The following is a 20,817-nucleotide window of genomic DNA, read 5'->3' on the forward strand; positions in this document are numbered from 1 at the left end:
GAGCTACATTAATCATCTGGCACACAGAAACCTAAAATGTTGAGCCTTTGCTAACTACAGAAGCTGTTAAGAGAACAAATCTAACTGAAAACAGGGTTGATATTAATATTTCAAGTGACCATATTGCTTCTGCAATATTCTAGAAAATCTACCTCAATGCAAATTAAACTCTATCTTGTAATTTTCATTAATTCGACTTGAGGGAAGTAAAAACGTCAGGTGTGGAAAATCTACAAAATTGTTCTTTTTCTTTAAATTTTACTCAGAATAGAAACTAGAAGGTTTTTTTCCTTTCATTGATAGTAACCATTATCCAGAGAAGAGTCCAGGCTGTATCAGCGAAGGAGGGATTATAATGGTTTCATCTGTTATTTGGTGCAGTGGTCTCTGAATGTGGGGGAGAGCACAACAGGATTTAATTAAGTTTTCAACTTTGAAATTTTAAATGTACTCTCAGCAAAAGTGTCAATGTTCAAGGCTCAATAAAAATGGATTTATTGCGGCAGTAATTCGATATTGTCCCTCTGAATTTTTTATTCGTTTGTTTGCTTATCGTTGTAGAAATGTTCCAGGTGGGGAGAGCAGTTGTAAATCTCTTTTTCTCTCTCTTTGTCTTTTCTTTCATGCAATCTCGCAGATCCCCGAGGAGCACGACCTGGAGAGTCAGGTGAGGTTGGAGCGTCAGTGGAGGTTTCTGAGAAATGCTCGCGTAAGAAGGCAGAGTCGAAGCATCATACAAAGAGGTCAGTAATGTGCACAAAAGACCTTCTTCTTCTTCTAATGTGTTCTAAACACATTTATATTTCACGTCGCTGCCTGGAAGAAAGAATCGTCTTAATGTCCTGAGGAGGATTTTCATAGGGGAGATGTTCAAATGAAATGAACAGATATTACTGGAAATTAAATTAATTATTAAAATCTCTTCCTTGGTTTTCATCCTATTCAGTATTGCATTAAATGATTCCTCTTTTGAAAGGTAGAGTGACTTTGGTTAGGGAGCATACGACATACACGAGCTCTGCGGTCACTTCACTCGAGCACTTAGCTTCTAACAGAGCCATGTGTAATTGAATGTTTACGGAGCCTTAATGAGAGCAGGATCTGGGTGAAATCCAGACTGTCCAGACAGAGCCTCCAACGGCACTTTTCCCTGTCGGCTGCTCTTTGTTTCATCCGTTTCTCTGCCAGGAGGTGATTATTATTCTGCCATTCTCACCAGATTCATGTTTTGTGTTTTTCACACACATTACTGATTGTTGGGAAGCTTGATTTTTAGCGGTATTGTAATGAGAGGACTTCACAAATTATGTAGGGATGGGCTCAGGTGCATATGATGAAAGAGCAGAGGAGAGAAAAGTGACTGCACCTAGACTGAGTAAATCATCACAGTCAGAAGGTTGGCCTGTGCTCAAGTATATCCTGCTTTATCATCTGTTTCACCGTAAATAGGGTCAGAATTTGCTAAAATCAACTAGCAGCCGAGGTCGTAATCTCACAAAGGAACACGGCTTCGTTTTCACCTCCTCCTTGCTTGTAGAAACACTGCAGACGTTTAAAAAAAAAAAAAGGTGTTTCACTTCTTCATGTAGTGTAGGATTACTTGATACTTTCTTAACTTGGCACCAACTTCTTTTATCTGCTGTGTTTTAGCATCAGGTCATTGCTGCACAGCTGTTTGATGCAGTTTCTTTCACTTTCTATCACATCTGCATAAAGCGGCTGTTTATGGAAGTTATTTTTGTTTGTTTGTTTTTCTAACAAAGGTTCATTGGTAATATAACACCCAAGGACAAAATAGTCCCTATGTTAGTTGATTAAACTGTTACTAGTGACTGACAGTCGTGTCTAATTGACTATTTCCGGAGCCCTAATGAGGCTAACTTGGGTGAAATCCAGACTGTCCCCGAAAAACATCAAGATGCATCAAAAATTTTAGGTGAGCAAGTTTGCAAATGATTCGCAGGGATGGAAGGATTGATTGAAATCAGTTCACAGCGGGAGACGTCCTCTTTGTGAGTCACAGGTCTCCCCTCACATGCACTCGCACATTAAAGAGGCTCCAGTGCCAGCATACACACACACTCCCCGGGTGAAGTTTGAGCAGCTCTCAAACAGAATAACTAACACCCCCGACGTCACCGGCAGCCCCCTCCACACATGCACACACAAACACACACACACAGTCACGAGGCGATTGGCGTCAGAGCTGAGGCTTGCTCACGCACACGTCTATCCCGCTCTCGTTAAATCATTGAATTCCCCTCGCAGTTTTCTGAAAGAGAGAAGTAGTAGGGTTGCCCTCATTCAGTCGAATCCCTCCAGAGAGAGAACCAAGGCGAGAGGAAGGAGGGAGGAGGAGGGGGGAGGGTACGATGGAGGAAGATGGAGGAGTTGAGAACGAGGCAGCAAAGCTAGCAAAGAGAGAAGAGAACAAACGATGTTCTGTAGCCTGTGAACCTGATCTGACTTGTACTGTTGTTTTTGTTGGCGGTGCAAAGTCTGCCCACTTCACTGTGCACTTCTGAGGTGTACTCTGTTCTTACAGTCGCTCTGTATCTACTGTGATGTCACACTTCGTGCACATAAAGCGAGTCGTGATGATGATCTCGGCCGGCTTTTAACCACCGGCCTCCGCAGCTTCTCCCTCCAACTACATTTCCCTCCGTCACAGCTGCATCCATCCCCCTTCATTGTTCTTCATCTTGTTACGGCGGTCTCGGGAGTGAGTTCGTGTAGCCAAGGACGGGGTCGGCAGCCGGCATGTGTTGTTGCCATGACAACATATAGTGAGGCAGTCATCAGATTTATCAACGTGTTTTTACTCGCAGCGAAACCTGCCAGTGGGGTACACAACTCCACTGTTTTCTTTGCCTCGACCGTTCCATGTTTTGCTCTGTTCTCCTTCTTTGCCTCAAGTCTTCCTGTCGATGGCCAGGCTCTGCTTTGTCCTTTTTTTCCTTTATTCCACGTTCTACTTCTGAAAATGTCTTCCAGGAAACTTTATTTGCTTTTTGTTTTAACTTATACAAATACTTTAAAAACCAAATACTTGTCTTTAATTTTTTTTTTCTCAGTACTACTGTTAAAAGTATAAAGTTCAGATCATACTTGACCTTTGTGTTGTGTTGGGAATCTCGGCCCCGATTCCGTATTTAATTTATGTTCACCAAGCAATACTACAGCCCAGTATTTAATGTGTGCACCCAAAGCATAGACTGTATGTTTTTAAAATAAATAAAGTCAAATAAAATAGAGTTAAGTGCATAAAACCTGCAGTCTTTCCAGTGGCCAGCAGCGGGCGACTCGTCTGGTTGCTAAAAGAAGTCTGATTGTATAAAAGTCTGTGAGAAAATGGCCCTACTTCTCACTTGAGTTGATTTTATGATCTGTGACTTTATTTTCCTGTCACATACAGTATCATGGTGATTTGGTAAATGACGGAGCCATTCAGAGGAAAAAAGGTGATAAAGCAGGGTGTGCTGCCAGACTAACCTCTCACTTATTGTTCACACTTTCAAAACTCAACTTGTACAAAGTGCTTTGGGTACTCAGGTAGAGTCTATGAGAGCCAGGCCATTTATACAGGCTATGATGCAAAACCTCATGAAGCATAAATTTCTCTTTTTCCAAAAGCTATTAGAAATGTGTCAGTGAGCCACATTATTGCGCTGAGTGTACCTTTTATTATCCTTTATTATCCTATACAATTAAAAACTAGTAATTAAACTGTATTCTTTGAACATTTCTTTTTAATCTGCTGACAGAGCATGGAAATATGAACTGCATTAGTGTGTTTAAGAAACTTAGAGGACAAAATAATAATTTGCACGAACACAAAACTCAATAATGTACCACTGAGAGAGTCCTGAGGCCCTCAGCTGGTGTCTTTGGTATTCTTGGACATGACAAAACCTGTCAGTCAGTTTAAGAAAGTGTGCACTGCTAATGGACCTTTAAATAAACCTTTTTGTTGTAGCTCTTATGTTATTTTGTTCCTCTGTTTTGTACTAAAATGCTTCTGATTTTGATCAGAGGCAGAATTTGAAAAATCTGCAAGAGAAATCTTTTAAGTTTATTTGTTAAAAACCACACGCTGATCTCTGGGATACAAAAACTGGAAAAAAGATGGCAGGAATCGAGCTGTTAACAGTTTTGCCATTTTAAAAGTTTAAAAGAAAGCTTCATGGAGAGCCAAGGCCAGAAATGATGAGTCGCTACGTAGAAGTAAAAGCACTGTGAAAATTTAACACCTCAATAGGTACAAAAATTACTACCGAAAGCCCAACTCATAAACTCTCCTAAATGCTTCTCGGGTGGCAGAAAAGTTACCTGAGTATCGAGCAGTAGTAGGTACTGACCCCAGCCCAACAGTGAACAGCTGTAGGCTCCCTGATTCAGCCAAAAGCAAGAGGAAGGCGGGACAGACTACATTTTATTTGTTCATTAAGTTACTGTAAGGTTGCAGCTGCAGGCGTGGGTTAGGTGTGCCAGCAGACAGGTTGTTCCCCCATTTGCGTGCCACTTATTTTAACCTGCATCAGGAAACAAACCTCCGGTTTGGATGAATCCATCATCCTTTCATACCAACTTTTGGATTTTCTCCTCTGTTTCAGGTATTTCTCGTCTGGATGATCAAATATTCATCAACCGCAACCCCGGAGTGCCGTCAGTGGTCAAGTTCCACCCCTTCAACACCTGCATCGCTGTGGCTGACAAGGACAGCATCTGGTCAGAGACTACCACATTCAGTTAAAATGTTAAACAGATCATATTGTCGTCTAATGAGTGTGTTTGTTTTAGCTTTTGGGACTGGGAGAAGGGCGAGAGACTGGACTACTTCTACAACGGAAACCCTCGTTATACTCGCATCACATCCATGGAGTACCTGAACGGACACGACTGCTCACTGCTGCTCACCGCAACAGGTTTCTAACACACACACACACGCACAAAAATGTGAGTTCAGATGCACAAGTGCATCCAAGTTATCAGCGCAAATGTCCACGCCCACTGGCAACAGCAGAAATCGCAGAGAGGCTCATTTGTAGCAGCAACAAGCCTTAAACACTTGGCTGTTACACACAGAGCACTCATGTGTAGTCATCATCATTCATCAAAAGAAGAAAGCAATTACCCTCCATGGCTTTATCTTCATCACCCACAGGAACCGGAGAAAACAACTCGACATTAAAATACAAACACATTTATTTTGTTTGGTCTTCCTTCTGTTAAATTAAGCTAAGAAGCTTTGATAAAAGGCTTCAGTATTGATAAATCTAAATTCCATCTCATCAAAAAGTAATGTTCACTTATTCAGCTTTTCCCCATCACTCATGCTCTGAAGGATAGCAGGGCAGGACATTAGTTATAAAAAAAGAATCAGCATTAAAAGAAGTAAAACGCAGGCTGTAAATCAAGTGGAGACTTTTATGGCCTGTAATAGCTTCCTCATAAGAGTGCACGGACGTGTTTTATCTTGGTGTCTTTGCCGTGTTTCAGCCGCAGAGGTTTTGGAGGTTAGATTCCTGCCTCGTTGTTTCTTTCTGGCGAGATGCTCACAGGCACAGAGCCTTTTAAGATGCCGCTCGGCGTTACACACTCTCCGTCTTCTTTTGAGGAGTGTGTGTTGACAGTCAAGACACAGTGTGTGTGTGAAAGAGTCTTGGTTCAGGGTTTTCATCAACGCAGTTCAACACTTTAAAGTGCATAAAGATTACAAACAGGATGCTGGTGTCTGTGCAGCTGCGTCCAGCCTCAGCGTTTACACCACGCTGCATTTTTTTCCCTGGCTCTCTCTCTTACTCTGTGTCTTTCCCTCTCTCTCGTCTCTCCAGATGATGGAGCGCTACGGATCTGGAAGAACTTTGCTGACCAGAAGAATCCGGAGATGGTGACGGCGTGGCAGGGTCTCTCCGATATGCTGCCCACTACCCGAGGTCAGCCATCCATCAGCACCCACAGTAAAGACCAACGCTCTTTATTACTGTGTCACCAACCCATCCGCAGTCCCACCCATACCCCAAAACTCAAACTGTCCCAAAGCATCCCAGTCATACGTCCTCATTGCTCCGCCTACAGAGAAGGTCTGAGAGGAGGTTTTTTTCTCCTTAAACTAAGTAATGAAAAAAACTAAAAGAAAAAATTCAATTTTGCTGAAACGATACAGCCACAGCTGACAATTACAGTAAAGTACATCTAATAAAGTAGGTTAAGGTTACGTTCACACTTATATCTTTTTAAATTAAACACAGCTCAGGTTTTAGATGAATAAAAGAAAAAGTCCAACACATAACTGGACTAAAATCACACAGCACTGAAGCCTGAAGGTAGTTTTTCTTGTTTTTTTACAGTGTGTTTGGTGTTTTAAACCTCAGAAATTCATCTCTGAATAAATGGTGGCACCGATGCGAGCATTTCAGTCGCACAGTGACCCAGACCCCATCAAACCCAGCAGCAAACACTCACTCGCACAGCTTCGGTTTTAATTACCGCACGTGTGTGCTCATCCCACAGAGCTGTTCAAATCACTAAAAATGTCAGATTTGAGGGGCAGCAGCCAGGGCAGACCACTTCACCGTCACTGGAAGTCCGGGAGAGTTTGTCACAAGCTGCTTTAAAAATAACCAATTTCACACAAATGAAAAATGACACAGCCGAAACTTTATTTCCATACTTTTGCATTCGGGTTGTTTCTGCTGCCGGTGGCGGCCGGTTTAAGTCCACGAATGTAGGTCTAATTTAAAATCCGCTGTCAGCTTCACCTCCCTCACCTTCTCACACGTTCCACATCTGTCATATATACCTGTCACACCTGAAACAGCGGGGGCTGTTTAACCTACTGCGGGCCCTACATTCCAAGTCTGCACGTAATCAATCACGAAATGCAGAAGGTAGGTATTTCTCATTCTTCCCCTGTGAGACTGTTCACATTGCTTTAGTGATCGTTATAAAACTGGGACTGTGGACGATAGTGGATCCGCTGCCATGTTTACCTTCGTGTTGACACACTTACACACAACTCCCGAGGCGGAGATATTCACAAATGCGATGCAGGCACCCACTGTACACACCTGTCAGACACTTCCACCCACCGGTGTGTTGTGTCAGGTTGCGCACGCTCTCCTTAACTCTCTCCCCTGCTTTAAATTTCTGCCTCGAGCGTTTCTCAGCCGATACTACTGGGATGTTTTTGGGAGCAACTGACAGCTGTAAGAATGACTGTTTCTGAGCATAACCTGTGTGATAAACGCAGCGATTACCTACGTAGCGCTCATCCATCCGTATGAAAATGGTGCACTTTAGCACGAGCGCAGAAGTTTTTTTTGTTTTTTTTAATAACTGCGTGTCCCATATGAGATGCGGCACCGTGTTTGGCTAATTGGCAGCAGCCAGAGCAGAGCTGTCAGATTGAGTGACTGGCTGATTCAGTGCCTGACTGCATATCTGTGCAGAGGTGTGGACCTCATGCCGTGTGCACATACGTGTTTCCGTCATTACCGAGTCACCAGAGCTCTGCGGACCCCTGCAGGGAGGAGACACACTTAACTAACACCGGTCTCTGCCTGACTCTCACGACACAACCCGCCCTGAGAAGCTCTCCCTCCGCGGAGGACTCTCCGACAGCGAGCCACAGCCATGTTTTCTCTGAAACTTTAACATTTAATGGTGTGCTTGTTATCCTGGATGTGTCGTCGGTGACAGTCCACTGTTTTGCAGTCTGTATGCAGAACCTAGTGAAGGCATCAGTTTTAATATAAGCAGCCACTCAGATGAGACCTCGCTTGAAAAAGTTTTACTGAAGAATCCAGCTTTGGCTTGTTGTGCTCCAAAATGTAAAAAAATAAAAATGAACTTGGCAGTAGATCTCAGAAACCTCGGCAATCTCACGCAGACTCTGCTTTCCCTGGTGCATTCACACCCACCACCTCCTGGCCCAGTATTCAGTTCTGAGTTATTACCATTGCTTGGAACGTCTTTCAGATTGAGTACAATAACGCTGTGTTTAGAATTTTTAAGATTTTTAGCGTTGCCTCAGCTGCATTAATAATGTAAAACCCAATGAAATATTACACAAGTCTGTCTTCTCGCTGCCAAAATCCTGCTCTACCTCTGTAGGCAGTTGCAACAAGACTGAGCATTTCTCAAGGAGATGCTGCCAGACAAACACACTCACACAAGAGTACCAGCAGGACCTATCCTCACTCAACCCGCCCCCCCTCCCATCGTCCAATAACACGCTCCTGTGCTGTTTTTCATCAATGATCCATCTCTGTGGACTGTCTGGCTTTTTGTTATTTTGCTGGGTCTTTGATATTGTTTTGTGGGTCCCCCCCCCCCCAAGAGAGAGAGGCTGAACAAGGCAGCAAGACCGAAGCAACAAGTCTCCATAAGAATCCATACATATTTGTGCACCTTCATTAATTCCAGGTGTTGTTTTTGTTATTGACCAGCCACAAACTGACGCACACTCAGCTCCACCCTGCCTGCTTTTTAACGCTGTGGGTGAAGGGATCTTAGATTCTGCGTCCTGCAGGTTCGGATGTTGGGGACGCAGTTTGTAATGCAGAGGTGGCAGCTCGGCTCAAATCTCCTTTCGCTCTTTGGTGTTGACGTGCCGCTGTTTGTCATTTGGGAGTTACCACGCTGGGAAGCAGCAGCCTTGTTCATCCCTCTGCTCTTCAAGTGCATGTAGAGTAATACCCATGAAGTGGCGAGGAGTACCCACCGTCACTTCATGGGTATTACAGCTCTGTTAGGTGTGTGTGGATGTTTGGGTTAGCATGCACAGGGGTTCTTGCTAATTTGTCGCTTGCTTTGTTACGTTCCTGCTCTCCTCCCCCTCCCCCCCTTCTCCATCTTCCCTTCCTTCCTCCATACGCTCCTCTTCCCCCTGCTCGCAGGTCTGGCCAGAAGGGTCTCCATCTATCTTGACAGGAGTAAGCAAGGAGGTGAGTGTTGCATTTCCCTTCTATTCTCCCTCACTACTAAAGCACGTGCTGCACTAAACAGCCAAGAGTGTGCCTTTCATTTAGAAATTTCCTTTATTCCCCTGACCACTACCAGCACGCGTCATTCATTCACCTGTCTGGTGATGTTTCATTACTCCATCCCTGACAGTCAACCCAAGTTCAGCGCACGCTCCATGAAGAAAAAACTTCCACTAGCACAGACATGTCCTCTTCAGAATGCCAGCACAAACTTTTTAAAGTTGATGTCAAAAACTCTTAATTCCTACCTCCTTTAACCTTTAATTCTAATCAGGTTGTTATTTACAAACTTAGTTTTTCCTTAATTTCAGACAAAAGTGAGAAAGCAGATTTCTGTTCCTCTAGCCAGCGACAGTTTAATGAATGTCAGATTGTAGCAGCTGTCTGCACTTGAGTCTTTTGCAATAAAAGATTCTGGTTTTCAGAGGCCGTGCATGTCAAGCAATATCAGTGTAAATAAGCCAGTGTTACCTAAACAGATAATTATGCAGATGTTAAATGAGCAGTTAAAAATCAGCCACTGCTTAAACAATCAGAACCGACACATTTGACCCACTTTGCAAGCAAACACTGGGAGATTCGTGCAGCTTTATTTAGCTGGCTAACTAACCGCCCTAATCTTTAAAACTAACCAGTCATGAAAGTTTAAAAAGCTGCAGGACATGTAAATGGCGTGTGACCATATGAACTTCATGTCTAAATGGTATTATGCTAAATTGAACTAAATCTCCATGACCAAGGCAAAAATCAGTGAAAAATGGCTGATTAGCTTTAGACATGTTGGTTCTTTGTTAGCAGTAAGCTTCATTTTTAGTAACATAACACTCTAAATACACTGGAATGGTTTGCTGGGATATATGCAAACATCCTCAAAGTGTATACACACTGCAGGAGACACATTAGCTGTGATCTGATTATATTGAAACTGTAACCCCAAAAAGTAATCTCTGTGGAAATATTGTTTGGCTTCTTTAGATTGTGAGGAACTGCAAAAAAGATCATCCTTAAACCCATGCATCATAACTTCAGCCACACGCACACCGCTTTGACTTGGCTAGTTATTCAGCTTTTAAATTATGGGATCCTTGTACCGAACACTCAGTTGCAGGCACATTTGCAAATGGGTATTTGATTAACTCGGCATGTAAAATAATACTTTCACATAGCTGCATAGTCTCCAGTCACTCTTCATCGTCACCTCAAACAGCTTCTTTCATTTATTTAAAAAACACGTGCACACACAGAAATTGAATCTGGTCCCATGGGTGTCGGTGTTTAATTGGGACTATGTCTGTCTCACTGGAGGGTTCAGCCTGTTAAACTTCAGAGGAAACAGTGGAATTACAGGACTGCGGCTGGCAACTGGCTCTGAGAAGTTATTCCTGCAGCTGCTGCAGCTGCATTAGTATGCAGAGGCTGTCGCTGGAGGTAGAGCTTTGTGCAGAAAACAAGAGGGATAAGGTTTCTAGGTAAAAATGGGAGAATTCTTAAGAGGGAAGGTCAGACAGGGGTTAAAAGGGGTGGATAAGTAGGCGGATGGCAGAGGAGAAGATTGGAAGACAGGATAGATGGAGAGAAAATAAGGAAAGAAAAGTTGGGGATGACTTGAAAATAAGGTCATGCTCGTGTTTATTTAAGGCTGAAAGGAAGCACAGAGAGAGCAAACCAGAAATTTCTAATCAGTGTTTGTTCTGGGGTTAGATGGACTGAAGCGAACAAACGTCACATCTCTGCAGATTAGACTAAGAGCCGATCTAATTAAGTTCTGATCCATATAATTGCAATATGTTACAACACAGCTTTGTCCTTTGTTTTATTTTTATTCCTTTTAATGCCATTAGGTTTGTTTCTTTTTTTCTCCTCTTTAATCATCTTTCTCTTTGTCCCTTTTCTTGTGCATTAGCAGAAGTAGGGCTGACCTCTCTTCTTTGGTTTTATGGAGACACGCTTTGTGTCCTGCTTTACATTCAGCCTTGCTGCCTGGGACCTTGTTAACATCAGGCCTCCAGAACCTTGTGTGAAGTTGCAGTGATACAAAAGGCTGCAGGGTTTTTGTCTGCAGCTTTTACATAAACGCACATCACAGATTTTCACTGTTTTGTAGGTGAACACATTTTTAAAAACTACATAATAAGAAGCTAAAGAGATTATTGTCACTGCAGGATTCTAAAAATGTATAACGTTTGATATAAAATTCCTAAAATATATAAATTATTATTTTTTAGATGTAAAGCCAGTGTTTATATTCAGGATCTGACGCCTCGATCATCTTCTACAGCTGATTGGGTGCCGGAGTTTAGAAAAGCAGCCACTGGGAGGTGAATCAGGAAGATATTCCTGCCTGTGAGACCTCCAGCAGCAATCCTGGATCAGAACCCATTTCCTTAAGTTATTTAAAATGGCGTGAGAACTTTGTGCTAGTCTCCTCTCCCCAATAATCAGATCAACAGGTGATAATGTCGGCCGCTTAGAGCTCATTTCAGGAGGTCTGTGTCAGCCAAGCAGGTCCGAGCTCTTTCAAAGGTTAACCAAATGCCAAAGTGGGGAAGTCTCCCTGCCCGTCAGAACGCTCCCGTATCGTGACATCATTGTCTATCAGAGGCACGCGCGTGCTGGGTAAGTTCCCAGTAATCTTGGAGGTTTATTACCAGAATCCTGGAAGACCTTTTCAAAGCAAACAGGATAAAGTGAGGAGATTGAAAAACGCTGAGGGAGAGAAGAAGCAGGAAGGCCTCAGCGCCAGTTTTAATAAGCTGCAGTGTGTGGGATAGTTAGGCCGTCACTGGAGATAATGGTGCAGAATAAGAAGTCAGAGGAAGGCGTCTTCTCCGGAGAGGAAAGATGGGAGTGAATCAAAGATATTTATGCAAAGGAATAGATAAATATCACAAATTGGGGATTTTCTTGGCAAACTGGTGCCGGAGCAGTGATGATCCACCACAAGCCTGCTGGCTGTTACTGGTGTTAAACTAGCTTTTTTTGCCCAGTTAATGATTCAGCAAGGGGAAGGCCATCTGCTAACAATATCAGTGCCGTTTTTGACTGGGGAGGACTCAAGCAGAGAGGGCGAAATACCAGATTTAAGGAGAGATTGTACCTGGAAGCTATCTATGCCTCCACCTCTGTAACGTGGTCAGATTTCCAGCTGAGGAAACATTGCCCACACTCCTTTTGCCAGCTCCTTCCTTCTCACAACTCAATTCTCCATGTCCACATTGATTTCTGTGTGGGTAACTAAGACCCGCTCAGGCCCACAAAGGTTCCCTCTAAGGCAGGATGATATCCCGTTTTGAGCAGCTGAGTGTTGTCTGCAAGAGACAGAACTGAAAGGTTTGGTTTAAGGTTTCAGATCTGTGACCCTCTGAACTCAAAGTGAAGTTTTTTGACAGCTGTCAGGGAGAATTTAGCCGCTTGAAGTGGGACAGAAGGGAAGAGCTAACGCGGGAAAGATAGTGGAAGCGAGAAGTTAGCGAGAGGAGCACCTGGGTAGAGAGGCAGAGAGATGGAGAGACAAACGAGACTGCAAGCAGGCGTACAGCTAAATGTTCTTCGAGCGTCTCAAGCTTAATATATCTTAATTAGGACTGAAGCATCAGCTCCAGCAGGGGTGAATGGGGGCTGCACACTGCTTCACTGCTATTTTGGGCATTGATTTTAATTCAAAAAGTGTTCCTTTATCTCTTCTGATCCTCTTTCTTTTCTAGAATATTTTCTAGAATGTAACAGAAGCAACAAGTCAGCCATATTTCTTTTAATCGGCTTCTTTTAGTCATCAAGTCAGTGGAACATCTGGGAAGTTTGCGCTTTGTCACTTTGCCCAGAAAGTTAACTAAAAAGAGTTAAGTCATTAGCGCATGATGCATAGAAATTGTGACTTTTGTTTCACATAGAAAGAGTTAAGAAAGGAAATCTTGAGAAGAAAGTCACAAAGGCTGTGTTCAAGGAGCATCGTGTTTCAGATCCCTGAGACAAGAAATACAATTTCAAACTCAGCCGTATTATCGGACTTCAGTCAGCATCTGTATGGAATATTTCTGATTTGGGGCTGTGACTCTGGTCAGGGACTCTGCCTTCCACGTGAATGCAACTAAAAGCGTAAAGCAGGGAGAGCAGGAGCAAGACCTTTGTACAAAACAGAACAGGCTTCGGTGCCAACAGGTAGGACACTGATCAAGTTAGACGCAGTGTAAAAAGGTGGCGCTGGGGTGGAGGTGTGCTGTGACACAGCTGGCAGATTCACAGCAGCTATAGGCAGGCTGAAGGAAGTCGAATAGCTTATTCCCTGTGAGCAGTACCAGAGGTAATGTGGTAAACACTGCAATCAGCTGACTTGCCAGGAGTGCAGCTTGAGTTTGACATTCCCAAAAGCAACGTTTGCCAAACATTACCAACTTCCTTTTGTGTCATTACCGAAACAAATGATGAAACTATTAAAGGGTGAAAGCAGCTAATATTTTGCTCGTCATCTGTTTAATTTGTAATGACGTTTGTTTTCGAATCACTATATGCTTTAGTTCTGCCCGGCAGTCCTTTAATGCTTTGCAGGAAAAGCAGGTCTGTGCATCATTTTATTTGACTCCAGTTTTCCCCTGACTTTGAGAACCACTGGCCCAAAGTATTTCTTATTGTGAGAGCACACAGAGAAAGGCGTTGATGAGCTGTATGTAAATCTTTGGGAAAGTTTGCTGATGTGCGTTTCCTCCTGCACACACTTCAGTGCACTGGGGAATCTTCCCTTCTCCCCTCCACTCATTGTAACCCAGATTTCCTCATTACCAGTCTGTCAGCCTCAAAGGGAATGCCGCCTCCTCCTTTTCACAGCGTGAGAAGCCCGCGCGCGACTGTGAGCGTGCCACTGACAGAGCACAGTCTTGTGAAGCGGTTTCCCCTGCATGCTATTCCCCAACATGTGCCAAGGCACACCGGCGACGTGACGCCCGAGCGGGCCGGGTGACGTCACGCTTTGATTTGAAGCCGCCGCACGGGGCTTGGGTTTTCCTGACAGTGTAAGAGAAGCCGAGCGGTATTGTGACACAGCAGCGGAAGCTCAGTCACGACTGATAAATGAGACGCGTGAATGATTCGAGATCAGCCGGGGGAGATGTCTAATAATTAACGTGTTCGCTCTTCAACAAGGTTTAGGAAGAGCAAAGAAAATAGCTTCTTCTCTTTTCATCTACACTTCGTTTTGCAAAGGAAGCAAATTAGAATAAAAATAAGCAGTGTTAAAAAAAAATTAGATGAATGTATGAAGCAAGGTGCTGACACAGGTGGGTGAGCTGGAGATGGCTATTGATTGTGTAAAAACAGGAGGAGGAAGTGACTCAGAGAGAAAGGAGGAGGAACAGGAGGAAATGAAGCTTGGCATGATGAGTTTCAAGAGGATAGAAAAGGAGGCTGTTTCTGTAACGTCTGTGGTGAAAGCACTCCTGCAAGAAAGGGGGAGAGATGGAGTGTGTTTTTAATGTGTGTTTTGCTACCTGCCCCATTATTTCTTCTCCTCCACCATTCAACCCTCCGTTAGAGCGTCTGCACTCTGGCTTGTAGGAAATGCATTTCTCCATCTGCGCCAAGGTTATCAAAGTGAGCTAAGAGGATGTATTCTGTTTACTAAAATGAAAAAAAGATGCATTATGTACTTTGAAAATTACGTCAATTAAAATGGAAAACACACAGGCTTTAGTTTTAACACAACACACACAAGGTGCAGTGACACGTACTGTATATGTACAGAGAATCAAGTAGTTTGTGTGCACCCTCATTGTGGTTTAATAGAATAACCTTCTTTGCTTTAATTTGCCCCGTGACCTTTGTAACCCCTCATTTCCTGTCTGTCTCGCCCATCATTTCCTGTCATTTTGGCTTTCACTGAAGGCAGAAAAGCCTCAGAAAAATGCAGACGAGCAGCACGTGTGGTTAAAGCTCCATTAAAATGCTGGTCACTGCAGGTTAGCTGACCAGACATAAATTTAGTAGTTTGCACAGAGTTTGAAGGTCTTGCACATGTAATATGCATAAAACCTGTTACGTGTGTTAATCCTGAGCCGCTTGATAGAAAAGATTTGCTTCCAGTCTGTCGTCCAGACGATTGATGTCAGAGGTCTGTTCAGGTTAATACTCTCAGAATCATGTGACTTTCATCTGTCTACCATTTGCTATTATAGCATGCTGCTAGCTTTGCCCTTTAAAACTGTGCCGCCACTATCAAGCATGTTAGCTCATAGTTAACATAACAGGCAGGAGGCTCCGGTCCATTCACACCAGAACCTCTCGCCATAAGAACAGTTTCTTCCCCTCTGCTGTCGGACACATGAACAATAACCATATGACTGTTCCCACCACTAACACATGACCCTACGCTGTGTCACTGCATCATTCCATGTTTGGCACTGATCACCACCTGCACTCATGTATATATCATGTATATATCTATCCACTTAGCACTTTTAATTCTTATTCTTATTTTTATATTTTTATGACAGTATGTTTCACTGAAGCACCGCAGCAATTTCCTAATGTTGTAAACCTGCTCAACATCTGGCAATAAACCCTTTCTGATTCTGATTCTGATTCTGAAAGCCAGAAGCTGCAACTTCTCTGTTTTCACTGTACGGTCAGCCGATCGAGCTCCTGCTCATTTTCTCCAACACAAAAAAAAAGGTTATTACTGGTCCGGGTTTCCTGCGACAGAAAGAGAGAGAGGCAGAATTACTGTGTGCAGCGATAAAGCTGAAATTACACTCCTGCCTTCAGTGGATCATTTCAGTAAATTATGAATATTCTGCACTTGTCTCAGTAGGCATTTGCTTAATTATTTATCTGTTTTATTCTTGACAGTAAACAGTTTTGTAGCATTTAAGTGGCTTTGCTGTTACATTTGAATTATGGCTAAACGAACACCTTTGAAAGTACTGGCTTTTGTTTGTTTGTTGTTTTATGAACGCAGATATTTTAGTGGTTGTTCTGGATTAATTTTGCTTGCCAGAGGCAAATATTAGTGTTGCTGCTTTACTCAAAGGCAGGCCAGACTGCAGAGTGAAGAGCAGCGAATGAGAGCAGCCGAGGGATCGTTAGCCAAATAAAGATATCTGGTGCATAGGACCAGCAGGGGGGTCAGCTTAGACCTGGAGGGGTGCTGAACCCTGACTCACAAAGTTGGCATTAAACTACACTCATCAGCCACTTTATTAGGTACGTCTCACTGTACCACGTTGGACCTTCTTTTGCCTTTTCTTTAGAGACTTTGGCTCGTGTTGACATGACAGCATCATGCACTTGCTCCAGATTCAGCCGCACATCCTGCTCTCCTGTTACACCACATCATGAAGTTGCTCTATTGGTGACTCCATCCCTCCACTCTCTGCTGCTTATCCTTTCCAGGGTCGCGGGGGGGCTGGAGCCTATCCCAGCTGTCTTGGGGCGAGAGGCAGGGTACACCCTGGACAGGTCGCCAGTCTGTCGCAGGGCTAACACATAGACGCAGACGACCATTTGCTCTCCCATTCACACCTATGAGCAACTTAGTTTCCAGTTAACCTATCCACACTAACTGCATGTCTTTGGACTGTGGGAGGAAGCTTGAGTACCTGGAGAGAACCCACGCAAAGATGGGGAGAACATGCAAACTCCACACAGGAAGAACCCGCCCTGATAGTGGACCTTAATGCTGTGAGGCAACAGTGCTAACCACTGTGCCACCATGCTGCCTCTATTGGTGACTGTGGAAGCTTTAAGCAGTCATAAAGCGATGGACATGGTCAGCACATGGTTACTATAGACTTCCTGTCAGCTTCAAGCTGTCTGGAATCAACAAGGTGTTGAGAACGAGCACTCACTGGGTGTCTTCCCTCTTTCTGGCCATTCTGTGAACCCTGGAGATGGTTTTATTGGAAAATCCCAGCACATCAGCAGTTTCTGAAATACTCAGCCCAGCTGGCACCAGCAACCATTCAATGACATTCAAAATCATTTAAATCACCTTTCTTTTCCGCTCTAATGGTTCATTTGAATTTTAGTAGATAATCTTCACCATGCCTACATGTCTAAGTGCGCTGAGCTGCTACCTTGTGATTGGCTGGTTAGAGATTTATGTTAATGAGCAGTTGAACAGGTATAAAATGGCTGGTGAACGTATTTTATGAGGGTTCATATTTACTAAGCCTGCTGGAAAGTTTCGGAAAATCATTTTCCTCCATGAGAGCCCTCCTGTTTTTCCTAAAAACAATTTTAGAGTGTTAGCACAAATTCGCGTTAAGTCCCGTACATCTGCTTTCTTAATCGCTGATTCAGTTCAGTCGCTGGAGCTTATCCCAGCTGCCATAGAGCAAAACAGCGGGTACACTCTGGTCATGTCACCAGTCCGTCGCCCCATTCATCCTCACACTCCCATTCAAACTTGGGTCAAAGGATTTAAACTGACTAACAGCAGTAAAGAAAAGGAGGAGGCATTTATTTGCTGTTCAGCTTGTTGAACTGTTCAAATAAATAGTGTCAAAACTAGAGACCATAATTGACCAGTTGACCCGTGGCCGTGTGGAGGAAGCTCGCTGAAACGGTCACACCCTAGCCGCTCATCGTGGAGCGCGCTGTCGGCTGCAGTTAGCTTCCCTCCGCAGACGTTCCTGAGCCAGCACAGCTTGTGCTGCACTGTTCACTTGATTCCTGCTGTGACTGCCAGCACACGAAGAGTCCTGCTGTCTTCAGCTTCTTCCTTCCTCACTTTTTCGCTCGAGTGCCATTTGACTCATCAAAGCCGGAATCTGCTGACAGGCGCAGTTCCAGGGTCAGTGTTTGCATCTCCCAGTGGTCGTCCTGACAGGGAGGATGCAAAATGCTAAACAATGCTTCAGTCTGCATGAAGTGCGCCTTTGTACACTCGGGAATGACTTGGTTTTAATGGTCCGAGTTTTACTGCAAAAACATTTCTTCTGCACCTTTTACACTCTGCAGACAGCAGGGTTTTTGCTCGTTCTTTGATTGTTCCTTTCTGTTGTATTTATTAGTGACGCACTGGTGCAGGAGCCTGCCGCACTAATCTTTCATTTGACTTGGTACATGTGTCAGCGTGAGCCTCTTGAAACCTCCGACAGATTGCGTGGGCTGTGTATTACTGGGATCAGCACATGTTCTGTGTGTTTAGCAGCTGTGTTTATAGGTGTTTGTAAAGGTCCCTTTTTAAATGAAATTTAAAAAAAAACATCAAATTCAAACTGCAGCTCGCAGATTGTGTGCAAATTATTCTTATGCTGTTCGTGTAATTGTGATTAAAAGCCACCTTCTGTTGTTTTGAAAACAATAAATAATCCTGGTGTGTGCTTCGTATCGAGCGCACAGTCCCATTTGTGCTTGTTGTAAGTGTCGCTGTGTCGTCCTGTGTTTGTAGGAGCAGGTATGGTCGTGGACTGGGAGCAGGAGACGGGGTTCCTCATGACGTCTGGAGACGTCCGAGTCGTCAGGATCTGGGACACTGACAGAGAAATGAAGGTCCAGGTACTCGGCACACCTCACTGCTTTGTGTTTCTCTTCATTAGTTTTATAAAATCAGGTAAAAGAGTGACCCGAGGGCAAATGGAGCATCTGTTGGTCTGTGTCAGTCAAGTGTGACTCTCTGCCCTCCTTCTAGTTCCTAAATCATTGCCGTGACCTTCATCTGATTTAGTTTATTCCTTCGTGTCTCTGGAAAGTAGTTTCAGAAAATATGAGACTTGCAGGTTTCATGTTTCTAAGTAGAATTTCAATCTTAACGAGACTTTTATTGCCATTTGTCATAAATCTAAACATCAAAGGAAAAGAGGGAGACAGCAGAGGAGGTTCAGGGATGTAGTGAAGGAGGACATGCAGAGGGACAGGGTGAGATGGAAGCAGATGATTCGCTGTGGCGACCTCTACAGAGCGCAGTTGTTGTGATCTAAACGTCAACACTTTACATCAGATCTTCTGTGTATCCAAGAATCACACTTTGGTCCTTTCACGATTCGTTGACAATACAAAATGATCCTTTAGCAGGATTTTGAGTCTAGCTTTCAACTTTTCCCAAACGAGGCCGCTGTGTGGAAGCATTTTGGTGGAATTTTAGATTTAAGCTGTAATATTCATCAGGAACAACTCGGATTACTTTCTTGGTGCTAAAACATGGAAACAACCCTGTTTTTGAGGCGTTTCACATTAAAACTTAATGTGTTCACGGAGCTCTCTGCTGCTGCTGCTGTTTGTTTGGGCAAAGTAATGGAAGTGTGAGGCAGAGCCGGTACCATTAGTGTGGTTTCTTTCTTTTCTCCTTGCTTTTACACATCTAATGGACCTCGGTGTGCTAATCATTGTCATGATGGATGGACTTAATACAAGTACAAATGGCCCCAGTCTCGCCTATGGCTGCATATTGATGCTGCGCCCAGCTTCAAATGAGCCAACAGAGCACATGATTGATGATTTTAAAGGAGGTTTAATGTGAAATGAGCGTTACCTTTACAGACCTTAACAAGAGGAGATGTGTGTGTTCTTGTGTGCGTGTGTTCGTGCGCCAGGACATCCCAACAGGAGCGGACAGCTGTGTGACCAGCCTCTCCTGCGACTCCCAGCGTTCGCTGATCGTTGCCGGTCTGGGTGACGGGTCTGTGCGGGTCTTCGATCGGAGGATGGGCCCCAATGAATGGTAGCCTCCCATCATCACTTTCTCATCACATTAAATCACTTTCAAATTTATGATTTCTCAGCACAGTTTTATTTTACTGTCTCAACGTTATCTAATTTCACTGAAGAACACACATGGCAGTTTCTCCTACTCCAGACTCGTGCATCATTCACTTCTCTAATCTATATTTATTGTATGTAGTGTGCCATAAAGCTCCCTTTGGGGTTGCCTCATCCTTTAATGGACCCCGTGCCCCCAGCTTGGTTAAACATTATTTTAATTTCAGCCCCTGAGGGGGAAAACAAGGCAGTTAAAACATGAAGTGGCCCATAAATCTTTAAATGAAGCTAATTTAATAGTTCCCCTTCAGGCTGGGAGTTACATCTTTCAGCAACTGTTGCCTCCCCATGTTGATCAGTCCAGAGCTGATGGTTGGACTCGGTCTTAGGAAAATTTTGTATAGAGAAGCTTCTTTTTTCAGTGCTTGGAGAAAAGAGTCCTTAAAATTTGGCCTTAGACAGATCAGGCGCTCGTTCTGGCACATCTGTGCTCGGACTGTAAAGTGTTTCTTTACTTATCCGGTAATTCGAGCGCCGCTCAGCCCCAAGAAGATGGTCATATAAAATGAAATCAGAAAGACTGTTTTTTCTCCCCACCTTGATGCCACTCTGCCACCCAGTGGTGTGTCATCCTCATTACATGTAGAGCGGCAGGATTTATCTTCAGTTTTTTTTTTTTTTTTAATACCACACTGGTTACCCAAGAAGAAAGTCACCACCCAGTTAAATCAGCGGTAAGATGAGAGCCTTTCTACTGAATGTGCACCCAGCTTTACTGTACAGCCAGATCATTTAGTCACATTACTTGATTTGCTTTTAATTAAGGAAAGAAAGAAATTTAACGACTGTAACGGCGTTTAAAGTGTTGCTGGATGAGGCTTCAAGAAAAGCTCCTTCGTGTGATAGACATGTGTTTTTATTCTCGCTTCTGCTGCAATCATTTAATTCTTCAGGGCTTTTTCACACCCAGTTAGCCCAAAGCAGTGAGTCAGTCAATCAAAACACAGTGAGTAGCAGATATTTTCGGCCTCACTGCACCCATGGATGATCAGACACTAGAGGCTCTCCTGTTGGTGGTGAAAATACCACTTAATGTACCAAAAGACATATTTTTTAAATGGTTTGTTTTGACTTGATGTCA

At 43.7% G+C, this 20,817-nt stretch overlaps 1 protein-coding gene across 5 annotated transcripts in view; it reads left to right on the top strand.

The window, feature by feature from the left end:
• The window catches only part of rptor (regulatory associated protein of MTOR, complex 1), a 185,568-nt gene that overhangs the window by 160,292 nt on the left and 4,459 nt on the right, over nucleotides 1-20,817 (top strand). For 2 of the 5 annotated variants that reach the window (XM_005919197.3, XM_005919196.3), the window contains exons 26-32: nucleotides 638-743; nucleotides 4,614-4,728; nucleotides 4,801-4,925; nucleotides 5,835-5,960; nucleotides 8,901-8,948; nucleotides 18,370-18,476; nucleotides 19,511-19,638. In XM_005919197.3, the coding sequence (XP_005919259.1) occupies nucleotides 638-743; nucleotides 4,614-4,728; nucleotides 4,801-4,925; nucleotides 5,835-5,960; nucleotides 8,901-8,948; nucleotides 18,370-18,476; nucleotides 19,511-19,638 (755 nt within the window). The remainder of the gene's footprint in view (nucleotides 1-637; nucleotides 744-4,613; nucleotides 4,729-4,800; nucleotides 4,926-5,834; nucleotides 5,961-8,900; nucleotides 8,949-18,369; nucleotides 18,477-19,510; nucleotides 19,639-20,817) is intronic. The other 3 variants (XM_005919198.3, XM_042219565.1, XM_005919199.3) reach the window with 3 other exon arrangements.

Source organism: Haplochromis burtoni, unplaced genomic scaffold, assembly GCF_018398535.1.
Source record: "Haplochromis burtoni strain Fernald_Lab_line unplaced genomic scaffold, NCSU_Asbu1 Contig_35, whole genome shotgun sequence".
NCBI classification, from domain to species: domain Eukaryota; kingdom Metazoa; phylum Chordata; class Actinopteri; order Cichliformes; family Cichlidae; genus Haplochromis; species Haplochromis burtoni.